Source organism: Somniosus microcephalus, chromosome 7 (assembly GCF_052327205.1).
Source record: "Somniosus microcephalus isolate GS21.2 chromosome 7, FLI_Smic_1.0, whole genome shotgun sequence".
NCBI classification, from domain to species: domain Eukaryota; kingdom Metazoa; phylum Chordata; class Chondrichthyes; order Squaliformes; family Somniosidae; genus Somniosus; species Somniosus microcephalus.
This window is the reverse complement of record NC_140993.1, coordinates 9,219,041-9,245,049: the sequence shown is the minus strand read 5'-3', so window position 1 is coordinate 9,245,049 and position 26,009 is coordinate 9,219,041. Positions and strand designations below refer to the sequence as shown.

Here is a 26,009-nt window from a genome sequence, read left to right as displayed (position 1 = left end):
GAGAGAGCGTTGAATACTGCGTGTTATGATGTGTGAGAGTATTGAATACTGCGTGTTATGACGTGTGTTGAATACTGCTTGTTATGATGTGTGAGCGTTGAATATGGCGTGTTATGTGTGAGCGTTGAATACTGTTATGTGTGAGCGTTGAATACTGCCTGTTATGATGTGTGAGTGTGTTGAATAATGCGCGTTATGATGTGTGAGAGCGTTGAATACTGCATGTTGTGTGAGAGTTGAATACTGCGTGTTATGATGTGTCAGCGTTGAATACTGCGTGTTATGATGTGTGTGAGCGTTGAATACTGCGTGTTGTGAGCGTTGAATACTGCGTGTTATGATGTGTGAGAGCGTGTTGAATACTGTTATGTGTGAGCGTGTTGAATTATGCGTGTTATGATGTGAGTGTTGAATACTGCGTGTTATGTGTGTGTTGAATACTGCGTGTTATGACGTGTGAGCGTGTTGATAACTGCGTGTTGTGTGTGAGCGTGTTGAATACTGCGTGTTATGTGTGAGCGTTGAATACTGCGTGTTATGATGAGTGCGTTGAATACTACATGCAATGTGAGAGCGTTGAATACTGCATGTTATGACGTGTGAGCGTGTTGAATACTGTGTGTTATGATGTGTGTTGAATACTGCGTGTTGTGTGAGAGCGTTGAATGATGTGTGTGTGTGTTGAATACTGCATGTTATGATGTGTCAGCGTTGAATACTGCGTGTTATGATGTGTCAGCGTTGAATACTGCGTGTTATGATGTGTGAGTGTTGAATACTGCGTGTTATGATGTGCGAGAGTGTTGAATACTGCGTGTTATGGTGTGTGAGTGTTGAATACTGCGTGTTATGATGTGTGAGAGCGTTGAATACTGCGTGTTATGATGTGTGAGTGTTGAATACTGCGTGTTATGATGTGCGAGAATGTTGAATACTGCGTGTTATGGTGTGTGAGTGTTGAATACTGCGTGTTATGATGTGTGAGAGCGTTGAATACTGCGTGTTATGTGTGAGAGCGTTGAATACTGCGTGTTATGATGTGTGAGCGCTGAATACTGCGTGTTATGTGTGAGAGCGTTGAATACTGCGTGTTATGATGTGTGAGAGAGCGTTGAATACTGCGTGTTATGATGTGTGAGAACGTTGAATACTGCGTGTTATGTGTGAGATCGCTGAATACTGCGTGTTATGATGTGTGAGAGAGCGTTGAATACTGCGTGTTATGATGTGTGAGAGAGCGTTGAATACTGCGTGTTATCATGTGTGAGAGCGTTGAATACTGCGTGTTATGATGTGTGAGAGAGCGTTGAATACTGCGTGTTATGATGTGTGAGAGAGCGTTGAATACTGCGTGTTATCATGTGTGAGAGCGTTGAATACTGCGTGTTATGATGTGAGAGAGCGTTGAATACTGCGTGTTATGTGTGAGAGAGCGTTGAATACTGCGTGTTATCATGTGTGAGAACGTTGAATACTGCGTGTTATGATGTGTGAGAGAGCGTTGAATACTGCGTGTTATGATGTGCGAGAGAGCGTTGAATACTGCGTGTTATGATGTGCGAGAGAGCGTTGAATACTGCGTGTTATCATGTGTGAGAACGTTGAATACTGCGTGTTATGATGTGTGAGAACGTTGAATACTGCGTGTTATGATGTGTGAGAACGTTGAATACTGCGTGTTATCATGTGTGAGAACGTTGAATACTGCGTGTTATGATGTGTGAGAACGTTGAATACTGCGTGTTATGATGTGTGAGAACGTTGAATACTGCGTGTTATGATACGTCTGTCCCCATTCGCATTTGCTGCAATTTCCCGCCTCCTCTCCTCCAGGTGTGTGATGTCTCTGCGCTGAAGGATCTGCTGGCTCTACAGACGCTGCACCTGGACAACACGGACATCAAGGAGAGCTCGCTCCGGGCACTGAGCTCTCACCCCGCTCTATCCTCGCTCAGCTTGTCTGGACTTCAGTCACTCAGTGGCGACGTCACGCTGGAGATTATCTCAGGTTAGGCAGTGACGCTCAGAACAAAAATCAAACTGAACCGTAACAGGCTCCACCCTCTCCGCTGGCTTTTCACTGTCTTACATCAGATGAGCTGGGGCCCAACTCAACCCATTGAGCATTCGCCAACTCACACAGGAGCTTTACTCTGTATCTAACCCGTGCTGTACCTGCCCTGGGAGTGTTTGATGGGACAGTGTAGAGGGAGCTTCACTCTGTATCTAACCCGTGCTGTACCTGCCCTGGGAGTGTTTGATGGGGCAGTGTAGAGGGAGCTTTACTCTGTATCTAACCCGTGCTGTACCTGCCCTGGGAGTGTTTGATGGAACAGTGTAGAGGGAGCTTTACTCTGTATCTAACCCGTGCTGTACCTGCCCTGGGAGTGTGTGATGGGACAGTGTAGAGGGAGCTTTACTCTGTATCTACCCCGTGCTGTACCTGCCCTGGGAGTGTTTGATGGGACAGTGTAGAGGGAGCTTTACTCTGTATCTAACCCGTGCTGTACCCTCCCTGGGAGTGTTTGATGGGACAGTGTAGAGGGAGTTTTACTCTGTATCTAACCCATGCTGTACCTGCCCTGGGAGTGTTTGATGGGACTGTGTAGAGGGAGCTTTACTCTGTATCTAACCCGTGCTGTACCTACCCTGGGAGTGTTTGATGGGACAGTGTAGAGGGAGCTTTACTCTGTATCGAACCCGTGCTGTACCTGCCCTGGGAGTGTTTGATGGGACAGTGTAGAGGGAGTTTTACTCTGTATCTAACCCGTGCTGTACCTGCCCTGGGAGTGTTTGATGGGGCAGTGTAGAGGGAGCTTTACTCTGTATCTAACCCCGTGCTGTACCTGCCCTGGGAGTGTTTGATGGGACAGTGTAGAGGGAGCTTTACTCTGTATCTAACCCGTGCTGTACCTGCCCTGGGAGTGTTTGATGGGACAGTGTAGAGGGAGCTTTACTCTGTATCTAACCCGTGCTGTACCTGCCCTGGGAGTGTTTGATGGGACAGTGTAGAGGGAGCTTTACTCTGTATCTAACCTGTGCTGTACCTGCCCTGGGAGTGTGTGATGGGACAGTGTAGAGGGATCTTTACTCTGTATCTAACCCGTGCTGCACCTGCCCTTGGAGTGTTTGATGGGACAGTGTACAGGAAGCTTTACTCTGTATCTAACCCGTGCTGTACCTGCCCTGGGGGTGTTTGATGGGACAGTGTAGAGGGAGCTTTACTCTGTATCTAACCTGTGCTGGAGCTGTCCTGGGAGTGTTTGATGGGACAGTGTGGAGGGAGCTTTACTCTGTATCTAACCCGTGCTGTACCTGCCCTGGGAGTGTTTGATGGGACAGTGTAGAGGGAGCTTTACTCTGTATTTAACCCGTGCTGGACCTGCCCTGGGAGTGTTTGATGGGACAGTGTCGAGGGAGCTTTACTCTGTATCTCACCCGTGCTGTACCTGCCCTGGGAGTGTTTGATGGGGACAGTGTAGATGCCCTGGGAGTGTTTGATGGGACAGTGTAGAGGGAGCTTTACTCTGTATCTAACCCGTGCTGTACCTGCCCTGGGAGTGTTTGAGGGGACAGTGTAGAGGGAGCTTTACTCTGTATCTAACCCGTGCTGTACCTGCCCTGGGAGTGTTTGATGGGACAGTGTAGAGGGAGCTTTACTCTGTATCTAACCCGTGCTGTACCTGCCCTGGGAGTGTTTGATGGGACAGTGTAGAGGGAGCTTTACTCTGTATTTAACCCGTGCTGTACCTGCCCTGGAAGTGTTTGATGGGACAGTGTAGAGGGAGCTTTACTCTGTATCTTACCCGTGCTGTACCTGCCCTGGGAGTGTTTGATGGGGACAGTGTTGATGCCCTGGGAGTGTTTGATGGGACAGTGTAGAGGGAGCTTTACTCTGTATCTAACCCGTGCTGTACCCTCCCTGGGAGTGTTTGATGGGACAGTGTAGAGGGAGCTTTACTCTGTATCGAACCCGTGCTGTACCTGCCCTGGGAGTGTTTGATGGGACAGTGTCGAGGGAGTTTTACTCTGTATCTAACCCGTGCTGTACCTGCCCTGGGAGTGTTTGATGGGGCAGTGTAGAGGGAGCTTTACTCTGTATCTAACCCGTGCTGTACCTGCCCTGGGAGTGTTTGATGGGACAGTGTAGAGGGAGCTTTACTCTGTATCTAACCCGTGCTGTACCTGCCCTGGGAGTGTGTGATGGGACAGTGTAGAGGGATCTTTACTCTGTATCTAACCCATGCTGCACCTGCCCTTGGAGTGTTTGATGGGACAGTGTACAGGAAGCTTTACTCTGTATCTAACCCGTGCTGTACCTGCCCTGGGGGTGTTTGATGGGACAGTGTAGAGGGAGCTTTACTCTGTATCTAACCTGTGCTGTACCTGTCCTGGGAGTGTTTGATGGGACAGTGTAGAGGGAGCTTTACTATGTATCTAACCTGTGCTGGAGCTGTCCTGGGAGTGTTTGATGGGACAGTGTAGAGGGAGCTTTACTCTGTATCTAACCCGTGCTGTACCTGCCCTGGGAGTGTTTGATGGGACAGTGTGGAGGGAGCTTTACTCTGTATCTAACCCGTGCTGTACCTGCCCTGGGAGTGTTTGATGGGACAGTGTAGAGGGAGCTTTACTCTGTATTTAACCCGTGCTGTACCTGCCCTGGGAGTGTTTGATGGGACAGTGTCGAGGGAGCTTTACTCTGTATCTCACCCGTGCTGTACCTGCCCTGGGAGTGTTTGATGGGGACAGTGTAGATGCCCTGGGAGTGTTTGATGGGACAGTGTAGAGGGAGCTTTACTCTGTATCTAACCCGTGCTGTACCTGCCCTGGGAGTGTTTGATGGGACAGTGTAGAGGGAGCTTCACCCTGTATCTAACCCGTGCTGTACCTGCCCTGGAAGTGTTTGATGGGACAGTGCAGAGGGAGCTTTACTGTGTATCTAACCCGTGCTGTACCTGCCCTGGGAGTGTTTGATGGGGACAGTGTAGAGGGAGCTTTACTCTGTATCTAACCCGTGCTGTACCTCCCCTGGGAGTGTTTGATGGGACAGTGTAGAGGGAGCTTTACTCTGTATCTTACCCGTGCTGTACCTGCCCTGGGAGTGTTTGATGGGGACAGTGTTGATGCCCTGGGAGTGTTTGATGGGACAGTGTAGAGGGAGCTTTACTCTGTATCTAACCCATTCTGTACCTGCCGTGGGAGTGTTTGATGGGACAGTGTAGAGGGAGCTTTACTCTGTATCTAACCCGTGCTGTACCTGCCCCGGGAGTGTTTGATGGGTCAGTGTCAAAGGAGCTTTACTCTGTATCTAACCCGTGTTGTACCTGCCCTGGGAGTGATTGATGGGACGGTGTAGAGGGAGCTTTACTCTGTATCTAACCGTGCTGTACTTGCCTTGGGAATGGTTGCTGGGACAGTGTAGAGGGAGCTTTACGCTGTACCTAACCCGTGCTGTACCTGCCCTGGGAGTGTTTGATGGAACAGTGTAGAGGGAGCTTTACTCTGTATCTAACCTGTGCTGTACCTGCCCTGGGAGTGTTTGATGGGACAGTGTAGAGGGAGCTTCACCCTGTATCTAACCCGTGCTGTACCTGCCCTGGGAGTGTTTGATGGGACAGTGTAGAGGGAGCTTTACTCTGTATCTAACCTGTGCTGTACCTGCCCTGGGAGTGTTTGATGGGACAGTGTAGAGGGAGCTTTACTCTGTATCTAACCTGTGCTGTACCTGCCCTGGGAGTGTTTGATGGGACAGTGTAGAGGGAGCTTTACTCTGTATCTAACCCGTGCTGTACCTGCCCTGGAAGTGTTTGATGGGACAGTGTAGAGGGAGTTTTACTCTGTATCTAACCCGTGCTGTACCTGCCCTGGGAGTGTTTGATGGGACAGTGTAGAGGGAGCTTTACTCTGTATCTAACCTGTGCTGTACCTGTCCTGGGAGTGTTTGATGGGACAGTGTAGAAGGAGCTTTACTCTGTATCTAACCCGTGCTGTACCTGCCCTGGGAGTGTTTGATGGGACAGTGTAGAGGGAGCTTTACTCTGTATCTAACCCCGTGCTGTACCTGTCCCGGGAGTGTTTGCTGGGACAGTGTTGAGGGAGCTTTACCCTGTATCTCACCCGTGCTGTACCTGTCCCGGGAGTGTTTGCTGGGACAGTGTAGAGGGAGCTTTACTCTGTGTCTTGTGTCTCTCTGCACACCGCCTGTTTGGACGTATTTCTACCTATTGGACAGGGTCTTGCGCCAGATTAGAGTTTGACGGGCTGCACTGTGTTTCCTAATGAGAGGTGTGGGTTGGGCACTGCGCGCTCACCTTGCTCCATCTGTTGCCGCAGGTCTGAAGCTGACACACCTGAAGCTGCCGGACAGGCACACGGTGAGTGACTCCGGACTCCGCTTCCTCTCTCTCCTGGAGCGACTGATCGAGCTCGACCTCACCGACTACACGCAGGTCACCGACGAAGGCGTCAGCCATCTCGCCAGGCTGCTGAGGTAAATTCACCAACCCTCGCACAACCGGGCGCTCTCACCAACTGGTAGCTGTGAATGGCGGGTCGCGCCTGGGCTGATTGGAAGGGCGCGTGCGTGAGTCACAGGCTGCCAACCCCGCGACACGTGCTGTGAGGAGCATTAATACTCTGCACTGAAGCGGCAGCGTGGGCCGAGTGGAGAAATGCACCGCTCCGGGCAGTACTGAGGCACAGAGTGTCAAACTGACCGCTCACTGGTCTGTCCTGAGAGTCAAACTGACCGCCCACTGGTCTGGCCTAAGAATCAAACTGACTGCTCACTGGTCTGTCCAGAGAGAGTCAAACTGACCGCTCACTGGTCTGTCCTGAGAGTCAAACTGACCACTCACTGGTCTGTCCAGAGAGTCAAACTGACCACTCACTGGTCTGTCCAGAGAGTCAAACTGACCGCTCACTGGTCTGTCCAGAGAGAGTCAAACTGACCGCTCACTGGTCTATCCTGAGAGTCAAACTGACCACTCACTGGTCTGTCCAGAGAGTCAAACTGACCACTCACTGGTCTGTCCAGAGAGTCAAACTGACCGCTCACTGGTCTGTCCAGAGAGAGTCAAACTGACCGCTCACTGGTCTGTCCAGAGAGAGTCAAACTGACCGCTCACTGGTCTGTCCTGAGAGTCAAACTGACCACTCACTGGTCTGTCCAGAGAGTCAAACTGACCGCTCACTGGTCTGTCCTGAGAATCAAACTGACCGCTCACTGGTCTGTCCTGAGAATCAAACTGACCGCTCACTGGTCTGTCCAGAGAGAGTCAAACTGACCGCTCACTGGTCTGTCCAGAGAGAGTCAAACTGACCGCTCACTGGTCTGTCCTGAGAGTCAAACTGACCACTCACTGGTCTGTCCAGAGAGTCAAACTGACCGCTCACTGGTCTGTCCTGAGAATCAAACTGACCGCTCACTGGTCTGTCCTGAGAATCAAACTGACCGCTCACTGGTCTGTCCAGAGAATCAAACTGACCGCTCACTGGTCTGTCCAGAGAGAGTCAAACTGACCGCTCCCTGGTCTGTCCAGAGAGAGTCAAACTGACCGCTCCCTGGTCTGTCCAGAGAGTCAAACTGACCGCTCCCTGGTCTGTCCAGAGAGTCAAACTGACCGCTCCCTGGTCTGTCCAGAGAGTCAAACTGACCGCTCACTGGTCTGTCCAGAGAGAGTCAAACTGACCGCTCCCTGGTCTGTCCAGAGAATCAAACTGACCGCTCACTGGTCTGTCCAGAGAGAGTCAAACTGACCGCTCCCTTGTCTGTCCAGAGAGTCAAACTGACCGCTCACTGGTCTGTCCAGAGAGAGTCAAACTGACTGCTCCCTGGTCTGTCCAGAGAGAGTCAAACTGACCGCTCACTGGTCTGTCCAGAGAATCAAACTGACCGCTCACTGGTCTGTCCAGAGGGAGTCAAACTGACCGCTCACTGGTCTGTCCAGAGAATCAAACTGACCGCTCACTGGTCTGTCCTGAGAGTCAAACTGACCGCTCACTGGTCTGTCCAGAGAGAGTCAAACTGACCGCTCACTGGTCTGTCCAGAGAGAGTCAAACTGACCGCTCACTGGTCTGTCCTGAGAGTCAAACTGACCGCTCACTGGTCTGTCCAGAGAATCAAACTGACCGCTCACTGGTCTGTCCTGAGAGTCAAACTGACCGCTCACTGGTCTGTCCAGAGAGAGTCAAACTGACCGCTCACTGGTCTGTCCAGAGAGAGTCAAACTGACCGCTCACTGGTCTGTCCAGAGAGAGTCAAACTGACCGCTCACTGGTCTGTCCAGAGAGAGTCAAACTGACCGCTCACTGGTCTGTCCTGAGTGGAGGCATTGACTGATTATACTGGGGAGCCTTGCCTCTGATCACCGTTCAGTGATCCCTCAATCCTAACCCTAACCCTGTGCCGCCCGAACCCTTCTGATGACCTCCCTGTGACGCCTGCTGGAACGGGGCTTGTGTTTGTGCGCACCATGTGTTTGTGCGCCGTGTTGAGTGTGTTTGCGCGCAGTATGTGTGCGCATTTTCGAGCGGTGTGAGTGCACGGTTGCGCAGGGCGTGTGGTCCTCGTTTTTGAACGTTGATGGTTGATGTTCTGCTCGGACAGCGGCTCGCTAATGGCTGCCCTCTGCTTCTGTAGGTTGACCAAGCTCTCCCTGAGTAACACGCTGGTGACAGATGCCGGATTAGTTCACCTGCAGCCTCTGAAGGACCTTGAGGAACTCTGCCTTGACCGCACGAATGTCAGCAGCAAGGGCGTGGCCCGGTGTATCCGGAGCCTGCCCCATTTACAGGTCAGGAACAAAGCTCAAAGATAGGCACAGACCCGTCGTCAGGATAGACTGAGGAATCTGGGCGGGTGGGGGGGCAGGGTGTGCGGGCGGGGGTAGAGCGGGCGGGGGGCAGGGTGTGCGGGCGGGGGTTGGGCAGGGTGGGGCGGAGCGGGACTGAGTGGGTGGGGTTGCGGGGGGTGGGGTTGGGGCGGGACAGGGTGGGTGGGATGGGGGGGTGTGGCGGGGTGGGATGGGGGGGTGTGGCGGGGTGGGAAGGGGGGGTGTGGCGGGGTGGTGTGGGGTGTGGCGGGCGGTCAATCTGTGGAATATGTTCCCTCAGACGCAGGCAGTGGGTCAGTGGTCCGTTGCTCTCTTACACCCTCTGGTGGTCATTTTATGTGTGGTCACTGACAGTCTCTTGACCCAGGAAGGAACCAGGGGGAGCTAATGGGGGATAAATACTTGTAAAGGATGATACCCAAACTGAGAGGTTGTAACTATCAGGAGAGACTGAAAGGCGGGGGGCTCTTTTCTGTGGAAAAGAGAAGGTTGAGGGGCGACCTGATAGAGGTATTTAAAATTCTGAAAGGGTTCGATAGGGTCGACGTAGAGAAGATGTTTCCACTTGTGGGGGAGACCAGAACTAGGGGCCATCAATATAAGATAGTCACTGATAAATCCAATAGGGAATTCAGGAGAAACTTCTTTTCCACATTCTCACCACTCTCTGGGTACTCGCTACCACAGGGAGTGGTTGAGGCGAATAGTATCGAGGCATTTAAGGGGAAGCTGGATAAACAAACGAGGGAGAAAGGAATAGAAGGATATGCTGATGGGGTGGGAGGAGGCTGGTGTGGAGCATAAACACCGGCACGGATCAGTTGGGCCGAATGGCCTGTTTCTGTGCTGTAAATTTGAGGAGAGGGGACAGGTGGAGGGAGGAAGGAGTAGAACAGAGGGGGAAGGGAGAGGAGGGGGTAGAACAGGGGGAGGGAGAAGAGGGGAGAGGAGGAGGGTCAGGAGGGAGGAAGGGACAGGAGGAGGGAGGGATGGGAGGGGGAGGGAGAGGAGGATGGGAGGGAGGGAGAGGCGGGAGGGAGGGGGGGAGGGAGAGAGGAGAGGGAGAGGAGGAGGGGAGGGAGGGAGAGGCGGAGGGGAGGGGGGTCAGGAGGGGGGGAGGGAGAGAGGAGGAGGGAGAGGAGGAGGGAGGGGAGGGAGAGGAGGAGGGTCAGGAAGGAGGGAGGGTCAGGAGGGAGGGAGGAGAGGGAGAGGAGGGGGGTCAGGGAGGGAGAGAGGAGGAGGGTCAGGGAGGGAGAGAGGAGGAGGGTCAGGAAGGAGGGAGGGGCAGGAGGGAGGGAGGAGAGGGAGAGGAGGGGGGTCAGGGAGGGAGAGAGGAGGAGGGTCAGGGAGGGAGAGAGGAGGAGGGTCAGGAGGGAGGGAGGGGAGGGAGAGAGGAGGGGGGTCAGGGAGGGAGAGAGGAGGAGGGTCAGGAGGGAGGGAGGGGAGGGAGGGAGGGGAGGGAGAGAGGAGGAGGGTCAGGAGGGAGGGAGAGGTGGGTCAGGAGGGAGGGAGGGGAGGGAGAGAGGAGGAGGGTCAGGAGGGAGGGAGAGGTGGGTCAGGAGGGAGGGAGAGGTGGGTCAGGAGGGAGGGAGAGGGGGGTCAGGAGGGAGGGAGAGGGGAGGGAGAGGAGGAGGGTCGGGAGGGAGGGTTGGTTCTGTCGCTGGGACAGGGTGACTAACGGTGCTGCTTTTAACGTGTTTACCGGCAGGTTTTGAGCCTGGCATCGACGCGTGTTGGTGACACTGTGGTGACACAGGGACTGCTGCACTGCAAGCAACTTGTGAAGTTGAACTTAAGTCGGACTCGCATCACCGACCGAGGTACTTTTCTCCCCCGCCCCCACCCCCCCCACCACTGCTTCTTAACTGAGGCTCTCTCCTTTATCTTTGCCCAGCCCCTGGGACTCGCCATGTGACCACTGACCCTTGCATTCAGACCGTGCCGAGCTATCTCGCCTTGTCCAGAGCAGTCGGACCAGAGGACACGGCCTGCGCTTGAAGGGGGGAAATTCAAAACTCATCTGCGGAAACATTGGCCCGAAATTTGCAGTCAGCGGCGAAGCAAAGGTGTTCGCTGCTGGCCCCGGAGAGATCTCTGCCGAGATGTTTGCCTTTTCCGACGCGTAAGTGATTTCAACGCAGTGTCGTGGGAATCCCCTAGTGCGATCTGCTATGATGTCAGCAAGATGTCTACGCAGCCAATCACATTGCAGAATTCTCACAGACCGGGGGACCAGGAAAAGAGAACCTGCTTTTATCCGGACTTTTAAAAAATGTTACAGAGAGCAAAACAAAGATTGGGGCTATCACATGGAGATAAGGTAGAAGCTGAAATAAATATGAACAAAGCTTTAAAAAACATTTTAAAAAATATTTTTTTTTAAAGTTTCTTAAAAATTGTAATTTTTATCATAATAGAGAAATTTGACACTCCACAAAATTAAAATTGGTTTCTCAGGGCCAGAATGTTTGTTTAGCAGTCAATAGGTTGTCAAAACCCCAGTTACGCCTAATCCACACGGTCTAACATTTAATGGGGTGTTTAACAGTGATATTAGCGCGGAAAAGCCTAAGTTTCCGTCAGTTTCCCTGATTGCCGGCTGTTTGGGGGTGGTGGGGGGGCGCACAGTGCAGCCAGTGTCTGAGCAGTGAATGACTGACCACACCTTCGGGATCGACGTGTTAGGACGCGCATGCGCTACATCCTGAAGTTGCGGTCACTTTCAAAGTGGTAATAACAGAGAACGCTACTCGTTCGTCGTTATTGCCCACCGCAGATTCCGGGCCAATATTTCAGTGAGCGAGTGGTCAGTCTATGGAACAGGTTCCCTCGGGAAAACGGTGGAAGCAGTTAGTGTCGATTCATAGATTTATCTCGGACAATAATATTTTGGGGTAGAGTCTGTGAGTAATTGGAGACACGACGTGGGGTGAGTGTCGCGTGCTCGGGAGGAGCAGCTGACTTCAGATCTCTGGTTCCCAAAGCTCGCCACCACTGGGATTTTCCTCGCCTCATGTCTGGGTCTGTTGGAGACTCATTGATAGAGATTGATTGCTGCGATTGGTCAATAACTCCATTATAAAGAAAGACTTGTCTTTCTACAGCACCTTTCACAACCTCAGGACATCTCAAAGCGCTCCACAGCAACTGAAGTACTTTTGAAGTGTAGTCACTGTTGTAATGTAGGAAACGCGACAGCCAATTTCCGCACAGCAACCTCCCACAAACAGCAATGTGATAATGACCAGATAATCTGTGTTAGTGATGTTATTTGAGGGATAAATATTGGCCCCAGGACACGGGGGAGAACTCCACTGCTCTTCTTCGAAATAGTGCCCACAGGATCTTTTACGTCCACCTGAGAGCAGGCGGGGCCTCGGTTTAACGTCTCATCCAAAAGACGGCATCTCTGAAAGTGCGGCGTTCCCTCAGTGCTGCACTGGGAGTGTTGACCTGGATTTTGTGCTCAAGTGTCTGGGGTGGGACTTGAACCCACATCCTTCTGCCCCAGAAGCAAGAGTGCTGCCCACTGAGCCACGACTGACATTATCGTTGTATCTTGTACAGTATCAGCTGTGGCTCAGTGGGTAGCACCCTCGCCTCTGAGTCAGAAGGTTGTAGGTTCAAGTCCCACTCCAGGGTCATGAGAACATAAACCTAGGCTGACACTCCAGTGCAGTACTGAGGGAGTGCGGCACTGTCGGAGGGGCAGTACTGAGGGAGCGCCGCACTGTCGGAGGGGCAGTACTGAGGGAGTGCGGCACTGTCGGAGGGTCAGTACTGAGGGAGCGCCGCACTGTCGGAGGGTCAGTACTGAGGGAGTGCTGCACTGTGGAGGTGGGCAGTACTGAGGGAGCGCCGCACTGTCGGAGGGGCAGTACTGAGGGAGCGCCGCACTGTCGGAGGGGCAGTACTGAGGGAGCGCCGCACTGTCGGAGGGGCAGTACTGAGGGAGCGCCGCACTGTCGGAGGGGCAGTACTGAGGGAGCGCCGCACTGTCGGAGGGGCAGTAAACATAAACATAGAAACATAGAAGATAGGAGCAGGAGTAGGCCATTCGGCCCCTCGAGCCTGCTCCGCCATTTAATGAGATCATGGCTGATCATTCAAATTCAGTACCCTGTCCCTGCCTTCTCCCCATATCCCTCGATCCCTTTAGCCTTAAGAAATATATCCAACTCCTTCTTGAATATATTTAATGAACTGGCCTCCACCGCCCTCTGTGACAGAGAATTCCACAGGTTCACCACTCTCTCGGTGAAGAAATTCCTCCTCATCTCAGTCCTAGATGGCTTACCCCTTATCCTTAGATTATGACCCCTGGTTCTGGACTCCCCGGCCATCAGAAACATCCTTCCTGCATCTAGTCTCTCCAGGCCTGACAGAATTTTATAGGTTTCGATGAGATCCCCTCTCAATCTTCTAAACTCCAGTGAGTATAAGCCCAATCGACCCAATCTCTCCTCATACGTCATTCCTGCCATCCCAGGTATCAGTCTGGTGAACCTTTGCTGCACTCCTTCCATGGCAAGAACGTCCTTCCTCAGATAAGGTGACCAAAACTGCACACAATACTCAAGGTGCGGTCTCACCAAGGCCCTGTACAACTGTAGCAAGACATCCTTGTTCCTGTACTCGAACCCTCTTGCTACGAAGGCCAACATACCATTTGCCTTCTTAACCGCCTGCTGCACCTGCATGCTTACCTTCAGCGACTGGTGTACAAGAACACCCAGGTCTCTTTGCACTTCCCCTTCTCCCAAACTATTACCATTCAAATAATAATCTGCCTTCCTGTTTTTGCCACCAAAGTGGATGACCTCACATTTATCCACATTATAGTGCATTTGCCATGTTTCTGCCCAATCACCCAACCTGTCCAAATCGCACTGGAGTTTCACGACATCCTCCTCACAGCTTACCTTCCCACCCAGCTTTGTGTCGTCTGCAAATTTGGAGATATTACATCCAATTCCCTCCTCCAGATCATTAATATATATTGTGAACAGTACTGAGGGAGCGCCGCACTGTCGGAGGGGCAGTACTGAGGGAGCGCCGCACTGTCGGAGGGGCAGTACTGAGGGAGCGCCGCACTGTCGGAGGGGCAGTACTGAGGGAGCGCCGCACTGTCGGAGGGGCAGTACTGAGGGAGCGCTACACTGTCGGAGGTGTCGTTTTTCAGATGAGACGTTAAACCGAGGCCCCGTCTGCTCTCTCAGGTGGATGTAAAAGATCCCGTGGCCACTATTTCGAAGAAGAGCAGGGGAGTTCTCCCCAGTGTCCTGGCCAATATTTATCCCTCAACCAACATCACTATAACAGATTATCTGGTCATTATCACATTGCTGTGTGCAAATTGGCTGCCGCGTTTCCTACATTACAACAGTACTTCATTGGCTGTAAAGTGCTTTGAGCCGTCTGGTGGTTGTGAAAGGCGCTATAGAAATGCAAGTCTTTTTCTTTTATCTTGCGAGCTTGAGGGACCATGGTCCTTTTCATGATTTGATTTAAATTTTTTGTATGGCGCCTTATCACATGCTTTTTGAAAATCCATACAAATTATCCCATCGTGTCCGCGCCGGCCGACAAAGAGCTCTCCAGCCTAATCCCACTTTCCAGCTCTCGGTCCGTAGCCCTGTAGGTTACGGCACTTCAAGGGCATATCCAAGTACTTTTTAAATGTGATGAGGGTTTCTGCCTCTCCCACCCTTTCAGGCAGTGAGTTCCAGACCCTCACCACCCTCTGGGTGAACAAAGTTCTCCTCAACTCCCCTCTAATCCTTCTACCAATTACTTTAAATCTATGCCCCCTGGTTATTGACCTCTCTGCTAAGGGAAATAGGTCCTTCCTATCCACTCTATCTGGGCCCCTCATAATTTTATACACCTTAATTAAATCTCCCCTCAGCCTCCTCTGTTCCAAAGAAAACAACCCCAGCCGATCCAATCTTTCCTCACAGCTAAAATTCTCCAGCCCAGGCAACATCCTGGTAAATCTCCTCTGCACCCGAATGATGGAGTTCTTCCCTACTCCTGGAACTGATGTTTTCCCATGGCCCGGAGTTCCAAGCGTTGGGAAAGAGCCTGAATGGGAATGGGGTGAACAGGTGGAGACTGCATGCAGTTTTGGGCTGCACACTGTAGGAAGGGTGTTGAGGCAATAGAGGCGGATTCACCGGGATGTTGCCTGGTGTGAGGAAATACAACTAGAGAACGACTGGAAAAATTGGGGGCTTTGGTAGAACAGAGGAGATTAAGGGGCGATTTGATAGAAACGTTTAAAATAATGAAGGGATGGGACAGAGTAGATAGAAACAGACTGTTTCCAGCAGTCTAGAACGAGGGGACAGGGATATAAGATTAAATGTAAGAGATTTAGGACAGAGAGCCGGAGCAACTCTTTTCCACAGAGGGTTGTGAGGCTGCGGAATTCACTCCCGGAGTCAGTGATTGAGACAGAGACCGGGTCAACACTGAAGAACAGGTGAGATAGACGGGTGAAGGAAAGGAACATCGCGCCTGTTCTGCCATTCAATTAGATCGTGGCTGATCTGTATCTTTACTCCATCTACCCGCCTTGGTTCCGGAACCCTTAATACCCTTACCCCCCCCCCCCCAGACTCAACAGATTTTTAAGGGAGAGTGTTCCAGATTTCCACTACCCTTTGTGTGAAAGGATGATAATGGGACCTGGGAACAGGGCAGGCATATGGGATTAGGGTACTGCAAGTGTGGAGAGCTGATTGAGTCGAGCGGCCTGTGTTATCTTTTCTATGTAATGTTACATAAGCCGCACCCTCAGCTCTTCTAGACTGGCGTGAGGGTGCGGCTTATAACTCTTGCCGAACGAGCTGACCGACGTACTCTGGTGTGCTCTGGTTTCCAGGCCTCAAGTACCTGAGCCAGACCAAGGTGGGCCAGCTGAACCTCGACGGGACGGGCGTGACGCTGCCTGGGATCAGCGGGCTGATGGCGACCTGCCCTGGCATCACCAGCATCCGCGTCAACAACCTGCGAGCGCTCGCTCCGGAGCAGGCCTCGGACGAGGAGATGGCGGCTGAGGATTGAACGGCGGGTCGGAAGGAAAGGCTGGGGGGGGGGGCGCTCCTCAACCCCGTCCCGCCCGACCATCGTGAGATGAAAGCGGGGTTATTGGGAGGGAAGGAGATTTGATTCCTATCGCTCGTAGATTCCATGATTCCGGGATTTAGGCTGATCTTCGTTCAGCCGCGCCAATTGCTGAACTTTTCCTTCTTGCTGTTTCCTCCTCCCTCCCTTCCTCTCATTCGGGCCCCCGGGACAGTGTAGAGGGAGTTTTACTCTGTATCTACCCCGTGCTGTACCTGCCCTGGGAGTGTTTGATGGGACAGTGTAGAGGGAGCTTTACTCTGTATCTAACCCGTGCTGTACCTGCCCTGGGAGTGTTTGATGGCACAGTGTAGAGGGAGCTTTACTCTGTATCTAACCCGTGCTGTACCTGCCCTGGGAGTGTTTGATGGGCCAGTGTAGAGGGAGCTTTACTCTGAATCTAACCCACACGGTACCTGCCCTGGGAATGTTTGATGGTACAATGTAGAGGGAGCTTTACTCTGTATCTAACCCGTGCTGTACCTGCCCTGGGAGTGTTTCATGGGACAGTGTAGAGGGAGCTTTACTCTGTATCTAAACCCGTGCTGTACCTGCCCTGGGAATGTTTGGTACAATGTAGAGGGAGCTTTACTCTGTATCTAACCCATGCTGTACCTGCCCTGGGAGTGTTTGATGGGACAGTGTAGAGGGAGCTTTACTCTGTATCTAACCTGTGCTGTACCTGCCCTGGGAGTGTTTGATGAGACAGTGTAGAGGGAGCTTTACTCTGTATCTAACCTGTGCTGTACCTGCCCTGGGAGTGTTGGACACTGATACCGGGTGCCTCTGATGGGGAGGTGTTCTAAACCGCAACCGCTCTAACCCCCTCCACTCCCCACTTGCCCTTGACCTCTGAATTGGGGGTCCTGTCTTTCTCCTGATTGCTGGGTTTGAATCATATTGCGGGTCACAGAGTGGTGATTGCCGCAGATGGAGAGATGCCGTGGCTCGGTCTGTCGCCCCCCCACCTTCCCAGCCGAGAGTGGTAGCACCCAATTAAAATGGGGGTGGGCGGGGGGAGGGAGAAGTCCTTTTATATTGTACACCGGTTACTTCACTGCTCTGTCTCAAACTCTGATTCCATTGATTTGTTTTTGAAACCGAAATGTTTAATCACTAAAGGCTGAGCTTGATTATTTTTTGTATCTGATCTGAGGGCGGGGAGAGGCTCTGTTCTCGACAGGCTGTAGTGATTGGCCTCTCGGTAGAACGTGCCTGTGCAACCCTTGTAGTGGGGCTGAGGCTCCGCATGCAGCCCATTGCGCTCTCGCTCTCTGCCTCTCCCGCAGGTGTTGGAGCCTGTGCCTGTTCTCGACTGATCCTGAACTAAAGCCCGCTCTCTCCGCTACCCGCTCATCCATTTGCTTCCAATTATTTTATGTGATTAACTTGCATCAGGACATCCCAAAGCGCTTTACAGACAACAAATTACTTTTTGCAATGTAGTCACTGTTGTAAAGTGGGAAACGCGGCAGCCAATTTGCACACAGCAACTCCCACAAACAGCAATGTGATAGTGACCAGATATTCTGTTTTTTCAGTGGTGTTGGTTGAGGAATAAATACTGACCAGGACACCGGGGAGAACTCCCCTGCTCTTCTTCCAATAGTGGCCGTGGGAACTTTTACATCCACCTGAGGGGGCAGACAGGGCCTCGGTTTAACATCTCATCCGAAAGACTGGCCCGGAGTGAGTGACCCCCCAGGACATGGACTGACCTGGAGTGAGTGACCCCCCAGGTCATGGACTGGCCCGGAGTGAGTGACCCCCCAGGTCGTGGACTGGCCCGGAGTGAGTGACCCCCCAGGTCGTGGACTGGCCCGGAGTGAGTGACCCCCCAGGACATGGACTGACCCGGAGTGAGTGACCCCCCAGGTCATGGACTGACCCGGAGTGAGTGACCCCCCAGGTCGTGGACTGGCCCGGAGTGAGTGACCCCCCAGGTCGTGGACTGGCCCGGAGTGAGTGACCCCCCAGGACATGGACTGGCCCGGAGTGAGTGACCCCCAGGACATGGACTGACCCAGAGTGAGTGACCCCCCAGGTCATGGACTGACCCGGAGTGAGTGACCCCCAGGGCATGGACTGACCCGGAGTGAGTGACCCCAGGGCATGGACTGGCCCGGAGTGAGTGACCCCCAGGACATGGACTGGCCCGGAGTGAGTTAACCCCCAGGACATGGACTGACCCGGAGCGAGTGACCCGGAGTGAGTGACGCCCAGGACATGGACTGGCCCGGAGTGAGTGACCCCCAGGACATGGACTGGCCCGGAGTGAGTGACCCCCAGGTCATGGACTGACCCGGGGGGAGTGACCCCCAGGACATGGACTGGCCCGGAGTGAGTGACCCCCAGGACATGGACTGACCCGGAGTGAGTGACCCCCAGGTCATGGACTGACCCGGGGTGAGTGACCCCCAGGACATGGACTGGCCCGGAGTGAGTGACCCCCAGGACATGGACTGACCCAGAGTGAGTGACCCCCAGGACATGGACTGACCCAGAGTGAGTGACGCCCAGGACATGGACTGGCCCGGAGTGAGTGACCCCCAGGACATGGACTGGCCCGGAGTGAGTGACCCCCAGGTCATGGACTGACCCGGGGGGAGTGACCCCCAGGACATGGACTGGCCCGGAGTGAGTGACCCCCAGGACATGGACTGACCCGGAGTGAGTGACCCCCAGGACATGGACTGACCCGGGGTGAGTGACCCCCAGGACATGGACTGGCCCGGAGTGAGTGACCCCCAGGACATGGACTGACCCAGAGTGAGTGACCCCCAGGGCATGGACTGACCCGGAGTGAGTGACCCCAGGGCATGGACTGGCCCGGAGTGAGTGACCCCCAGGACATGGACTGACCCAGAGTGAGTGACCCCCAGGGCATGGACTGACCCGGAGTGAGTGACCCCAGGGCATGGACTGGCCCGGAGTGAGTGACCCCCAGGACATGGACTGACCCGGAGTGAGTTAACCCCCAGGACATGGACTGACCCGGAGTGAGTGACCCGGAGTGAGTGACCCCCAGGACATGGACTGACCCGGAGTGAGTGACCCCCAGGACATGGACTGACCCGGAGTGAGTGACCCCCAGGTCATGGACTGGCCCGGAGTGAGTGACCCCAGGACATGGACTGACCCGGAGTGAGTGACCCCCAGGTCATGGAGTGACCCGGAGTGAGTGACCCCCAGATCATGGACTGACCCGGAGTGAGTGACCCCAGGACATGGACTGACCCGGAGTGAGTGACCCCCAGGTCATGGAGTGACCCGGAGTGAGTGACCCCCAGGTCATGGACTGGCCCAGAGTGAGTGACCCCCAGATCATGGAGTGACCGGGAGTGAGTGACCCCCAGGACATGGACTGACCCGGAGTGAGTGACCCCCAGGTCATGGACTGGCCCGGAGTGAGTGACCCCAGGACATGGACTTACCCGGAGTGAGTGACCCCCAGGTCATGGAGTGACCCGGAGTGAGTGACCCCCAGGTCATGGACTGGCCCAGAGTGAGTGACCCCCAGGTCATGGAGTGACCGGGAGTGAGTGACCCGGAGTGAGTGATCCCCCAGGGCATGGACTGACCCGGACTGAGTGACCCCCAGGTCATGGACTGACCCGGACTGAGTGACCCCCAGGTCATGGACTGACCCGGACTGAGTGACCCCCAGGACATGGACTGACCCGGAGTGAGTGACCCGGAGTGAGTGACCCCCAGGAAATGGACTGACCTGGAGTGAGTGACCCCAGGACACGGACTGACCCAGAGTGAGTGACCCCAGGACACAGACTGACCTGGAGTGAGTGACCCCCAGGTCATGGACTGACCCGGAGTGAGTGACCCCCAGGTCATGGACTGACCCGGAGTGAGTGACCCCCAGGACATGGACTGACCCGGAGTGAGTGACCCGGAGTGAGTGACCCCAGGACATTGTCTGGCCAACATTCTACCCTCTACTAACACCACCAAAAACGCAGGGCCTGCTCGCCCTGCAAGTGGGGTCTTGCTGCTGTCGAATGTCTGCGCTCTAAGATCTGACTCTCGCTGTATCGCATGGTTTGCAGTTGGACATGGAAGGTGCAATAAAAACACAAGTAATATATTTACCGCTCACCTGGCACCCTTCGTATCTCTGTTTCTTGCTGCCGTGGTCATTGCTCCTCTCGGTGGACTGCTCATTTCTCCCAGCTCCACCTCCCTGCCTCCTCTGTGTTGAAATCCAGTCTCATTCTCGCCGTCTCCTGCTCTTAACTCATTCCTGCCCCCAGCCCATGGGATGCCTCGGGGTTCCTACCCCCTACGGGCTTTTAAAACCCAGGATTGGTGAAAGGTGAGGAACTGTGGAGGTGTCGAGAGATTCAGGGGTCCAGGTACAGAAATCACTAAAAGCTAGTGGACAGGTACAAAAAATAATCAAAAGAAAGACATACATTTCTATAGCGCCTTTCACAACCTCAGGACGTCCCAAAGCGCTTTATAACCAATGAAGTACTTTTGGAGTGTAGTCACTGTCGTAATGTGGGAAACGTGGCAGCCAATTTGCGCACAGCAAGCTCCCACAAACAGCAACATAGAAACATAGAAGATAGGAGCAGGAGTAGGCCATTCGGCCCCTCGAGCCCGCTCCGCCATTCAATGAGATCATGGCTGATCATCCAAATTCAGTACCCTGTCCCTGCCTTCTCCCCATATCCCTTGATCCCTTTAGCCTCAAGAAATATATCTAACTCCTTCTTGAATATATTTAATGAATTGGCCTCAACTGCCTTCTGTGGTAGAGAATGCCACAGGTTCACCACTCTCTGGGTGAAGAAATTCTTCCTCATCTCTGTCCTAAATGGCTTACCCCTTATCCTTAGACTGTGACCCCTGGTTCTGGACTCCCCCACCATCGGGAACATCCTTCCTGCATCTAGCCTGTCTAGTCCTGTTAGAATTTTATAAGTTTCAATGAGACTCCCTCTCATTCTTCTAAACTCTAGCGAATATAAGCCTAATCGACCCAATCTCTCTTCATATGTCATTCCTGCCATCCCAGGTATCAGCCTGGTGAATCTTTGCTGCACTCCCTCCATGGCAAGAACATCCTTCCTCAGGTAAGGTGACCAAAACTGCACACAATACTCAAGGTGTGGTCTCACCAAGGCCCTGTACAACTGGAGCAAGACATCCTTGCTTCTGTACTCGAATCCTCTCGCTACGAAGGCCAACATACCATTTGCCGCCTTAACCGCCTGCTGCACCTGCATGCTTACCTTCAGCGACTGGTGCACAAGGACACCCAGGTCTTGTTGCACTTCCCCTTCTCCCAATCTATTGCCATTCAGATAATAATCTGCCGCCTTGTTTTTGCCACCAAAGTAGATAACCTCGCATTTATCCACATTATACTGCATCTGCCATGCTTCTGCCCAATCACCCAACCTGTCCAAATCATACTGGAGTTTCTCAGCCTCCTCACAGCACACACGCCCACCCAGCTTTGTGACATCTGTAAACTTGGAGATATTACATCTAGTTCCCTCGTCTAGACCATTAATATATATTGTGAATAGCTGGGGTCCTAGCACCGATCCCTGCGGTACCCCACTAGTCACTGCCTGCCACTCGGAAAAAAGACCCATTTATTCCAACTCTTTGCTTCCTGTCTGCCAACCAGTTCTCTATCCAAGACCAGTACCTTACCCCCAATCCCATGTGCTTTAACTTTACATGCTAATCTCTTATGCGGGACCTTATCGAAAGCCTTCTGAAAGTCCAAACACACCACATCCACTGGTTCTCCCTTATCTATTTTACCAGTTACATCCTCAAAAAATTCCAGCAATGTGATAATGACCAGATAATCTGTTTCAGTGATGTTGATTGAGGGATCAATATTGGCCCCCAGGACACCTGGGGATAACTCCCCTGCTCGTCTTCAAATCGTGCCATGGGATCTTTTACATCCACCTGAGAGAGCAGATGTCTCATCCGAAAGACGGCCCCTCCGACAGTGCAGCACTCCCTCAGTACTGCCCCTCCGACAGTGCAGCGCTCCCTCAGTACTGCCCCTCCGACAGTGCAGCGCTCCCTCAGTACTGCCCCCTCCGACAGTGCGGCACTCCATCAGTACTGCCCCTCCGACAGTGCAGCGCTCCTCAGTACTGCCCCTCCGACAGTGCAGCGCTCCCGCAGTACTGCCCCTCCGACAGTGCAGCGCTCCCTCAGTACTGCCCCTCAGACAGTGCAGCGCTCCCTCAGTACAGGGCTCACCCTCGCGGGTTAGGACCATCTTTCCCCCCCCCCCCCCCCCCCCCCCCCCCGGGGTCCTGACCACCTCCCCCTGCCTAAGATCTTGACCCCACCCCCCCCTCCCAATAGATGGGCATGGTGTGTGTGTGGGTCACGGATTGTTAACAGGTTTATTAGTTATGAAGTGAATAGTGAGAATGTCGTGACCTCCGGATTTCGTCCACTCCAATGATGTCACTTGACGCACACGCACCGAGCTTCCCCCTCCGATTCCCCCTCCCCCCCTCCGATTCCCCCTCCCCCCCCCTCTCGATCCCCCCTCCCCCCCACTCCGATTCCCCCTCCGACTCCCCCTCGCCCCCGCCCCGACTCCCCCTCGCCCCCGCCCCGACTCCCCCTCGCCCCCTTCACACAAAGGGTGGTGGCAATCTGGAACGCTGTCCCCCAAACAGCTGTTGAGTCAATTGAAATGTTCAAAATTGAGAAATTAAAGGTTATGGGACTACGGCGAGTGGATGGAGTTAAGATACAGATCAGCCGTGATGGAATTGAATGGCGGAACAGGCTGGAGGGGCTGAATGGCCTCCTTCTGTTCCTATGTTCCTTGGTGTTGCCTCCTCACTCTTCCACTCTTGTTGCCGAGCTCTGAGCCTCGACCCTTCACCCCATTCTCTCAGTAATGCTCGGGCTCGCACTGAAGGGTGCGGCCCTTGTCCTCGACTACCGAACTTGACTTTCGGGAAGGTTCTAGAATTGGCGTGTCAGATCCCTACGGTTCTGGAGGGCTTCGCGTTGGGAGCTGGGCGTCTCCCAGTGGCCAAGGCCTTTCTTCAAGAAAGAGACGGAGAAGAGTTTAACCGTCCCCGGGGCTGCGCTGACGCCCTTGGACCACCCGAGGGAGGGGAGAATCACGGGGCACGAGGGAGGGGAGAATCACGGGGCACGAGGGAGGGGAGAATCACGGGGCACGAGGGAGGGAGAATCACGGGGCACGGGGGGGGGGGAGGGGAGAATCACGGGGCGCGAGGGGGGGGAGGGGCGCGGGGGGGCGCACGAGGGGGGAGGGTCGCGGGGTGCGAGGGGGAGGGGGAGGGACGCAAGGGGGGGGAGGGACGCGAGGGGGGGAGGGGAGGGGCGCAAGGGGCGCGAGGGGGGAGGGGGAGGGGCGCAAGGGGGGGAGGGTCGCGGGGCGCGAGGGGAGGGTCGAGGGGGGAGGGTCGCGGGGCGCGAGGGTGGGATGGGGAGGGTCGCGAGGGGGGAGGGTCGCGAGGGGGGCGGGGCGCGAGGGGGGGAGGGAGGGTCGCGAGGGTCGGGGGCGCGAGGGGGGAGGGTCGGGAGGGGCGCGAGGAGGGGAGGGTCGGGGGCGCGGGGGGGAGGGTCGCAGGGGGGGGTTGTGAGGGGGGGAGAGGGGAGGGGCGGGGGGCACGAGGGGGAGGGTCGCGGGGGGGAGGCGGGAGAGTTGCTGGGCGCGAGGGGGGAGGGGCGCGAGGGGGGGAGAGTCGCTGGGCGAGAGTCGCGGGGGGGGAGGGGGGGGGAGAGTCGCGGGGCGCGAGGGGGGTGGGGGGGAGAGTCGCGGGGGGGAGGGGGGGGAGAGTCGCGGGGCGCGAGGGGGGTGGGGGGAGAGTCGCGGGGGCGAGGTGGGGAGGGGGGAGAGTCGAGGGGGGGAGGGGGGGAAAGTCGCGGGGGGAGGGTCGCGGGGGGCGAGGGGGGAGAGTCGCGAGGGGGGAGAGTCGCGGGGGGGAGAGTTGCGGGGCGCGAGGGGGGAGAGTCGCGGGGCGCGAGGGGGGAGAGTCGCGGGGCGCGAGGGGGGGAGCGGGTGAGGGGGGAGAGTCGCGGAGCGCGAGGGGGGGGGAGGGGGGAGAGTCGCAGGGGCGCGAGGGGGGGGAGGGGGAGGGGCGCGAGGGGGGAGTGTCGCGGGGCGCGAGGGGGGGAGGGTCGCAGGGGGGGGGCGCGAGGGGGAATGGTCGCGGGGAGGGGGGAGGGTCGCGGGGCGCGAGGGGGGAGGGTCGCGGGGCGCGAGGGGGGGGAGGGTCGCGGGGCGCGAGGGGGGGAGGGTCGCGGAGCGCGAGGGGGGGGAGGGTTGCGGGGCGCGAGGGGGGAGGGGGGAGAGTCGCTGGGCGAGAGGGGGAGAGTCGCGGGGGGAGGGGGGAGAGTCGCGGGGCGCGAGGGGGGTGGGGGGGAGGGGGGAGAGTCGCGAGGGGGGAGAGTCGCTGGGCATGAGGGGGGAGGGTCGCGGGGCGCGAGGGGGGGAGGGGGGAGAGTCGCTGGGCGGGAGGGGGGAGAGGGGGGGCTACAGCAAAACCTGGACCTGCTGGAGTCGTACTGCCAGACTTGGGCCCTGACAATAAATCCCCAAAAAACCAAAGTCCTTGTGTTCCAGCAAAGATCCAAACATCAGGGACCCAAAATAAATTTCACAGTAGGAACAACCAAAATTGAACAAACCACTAACTACACATACTTGGGCTTAAAAATCAGTTCTACGGGAAACTTCAAACTGGCTGTGAATGAACTGAAAGAGAAAGCAAGAAGGGCTTTCTATGCCATCAAAAAATCAATCCAAATAGAAATCCCAATTAGCATTTGGCTCAAAATTTTCAATCAGTAATTGAACCAATTGCACTCTATGGCAGTGAAGTATGGGGACCGCTAACTCAACAAGAATTTGCAAAATGGGACAAACACCCAATTGAGATCCTACATGCAGAATTCTGTAAAAGTATCCTCCGGACTCAAAGGAAAACAGTAAACATGCATGCAGGGCAGAACTAGGCCAATATCCATTAATAATCACTATCCAAAAAAGAGCCACCAAATTTTGGAATCACCTACAAATGAGCAATCCCCAATGCTATCACTACGACGCCCTGAAATGCCAAGAGCTGACCATAAAGAAGAATACCCTCAGTCAACTAGTCCTGGGACTCAGTGAAGTAACTACTAACAATACTAACAATAACCAGCCCCAGGACAGTGACAGGGTAACACAAAGAATTCGACCCAACACAATCGTCGCTAAGCAAAAGGAAAAATATCTGACATATTGGGCAGAAACAACAAAACCCAAAGCAAACTCAATTGCTACTTGGCCCTAAACAGACAATACAACATAGCTGATTACCTGACCATGGTAAAGGATAACAAACTGAGAAGAACCTTGACAAGGTACAGACTTAGCGAACATAGCCTAGCGATCGAAAAAGGCAGACACAGGCAGACCAGGCTGCCAAGAGAGGACAGGATATGCTCTCACTGCAGTCAGGGAGTGGTGGAGACAGAGATGCACTTCCTCACAGCTTGTGGAAAATATCAGGGCATCAGGGAGAATTTCTACCAAAAATTCTCACAAATATGCCCTGATTTCAGAAATCTGAGTGACAACCAAAAACTCCCATTCCTACTGGGAGAGGAGAGAAACTGTATAACACTGGCGGCACACTATGTTACAGCTTGCCATGAACAGAGGGACAACCAGTAAACTAAGAAAAGAATATATATAAACAATGCGAATGTATATTTATACACTCAGGGATATACCTGTTTATACACTGTATGAATAGAACTGCGTTTATGTGCTAAACCATAAATGTATTTTGATGCTTTGGCAACATAAGATGTAACTTATCATGCCAATAAAGCGATTTGAATTGTGAATTGAATTGTGAGAGTCGCGAGGGGGGTGGGGGGGAGAGTCGAGGGGGGGAGGGGGGAGAGTCGCGGGGCGCGAGGGGGGTGGGGGGGAGAGTCGAGGGGGGGAGGGGGGAGAGTCGCGGGGGGGGAGGGGGGAGAGTCGCGGGGGGCGAGGGGGGAAGGGG

The 26,009-nt window shown here is 54.5% G+C and overlaps 1 protein-coding gene across 1 annotated transcript; it reads left to right on the top strand.

The window, feature by feature from the left end:
• Nucleotides 1-387: 387 nt before the first annotated feature.
• LOC147114496 (uncharacterized) lies at nucleotides 388-20,078 on the top strand. Its single transcript, XM_085993926.1, has 6 exons — nucleotides 388-401; nucleotides 1,758-2,008; nucleotides 6,334-6,490; nucleotides 8,643-8,796; nucleotides 10,544-10,655; nucleotides 15,722-20,078. Exons 1-6 carry the CDS (start codon nucleotides 388-390, stop codon nucleotides 15,901-15,903), a joined length of 870 nt encoding a protein of 289 aa, XP_085850052.1. The 3' UTR covers nucleotides 15,904-20,078.
• Nucleotides 20,079-26,009: the final 5,931 nt, after the last annotated feature.

Coding starts and splice junctions, on each gene's coding strand:
- LOC147114496 (XM_085993926.1), top strand. Junction 6,491..8,642: donor CATCTCGCCAGGCTGCTGAG/GTAAATTCACCA, acceptor CTGCTTCTGTAG/GTTGACCAAGCTCTCCCTGA. Junction 8,797..10,543: donor GGAGCCTGCCCCATTTACAG/GTCAGGAACAAA, acceptor GTTTACCGGCAG/GTTTTGAGCCTGGCATCGAC.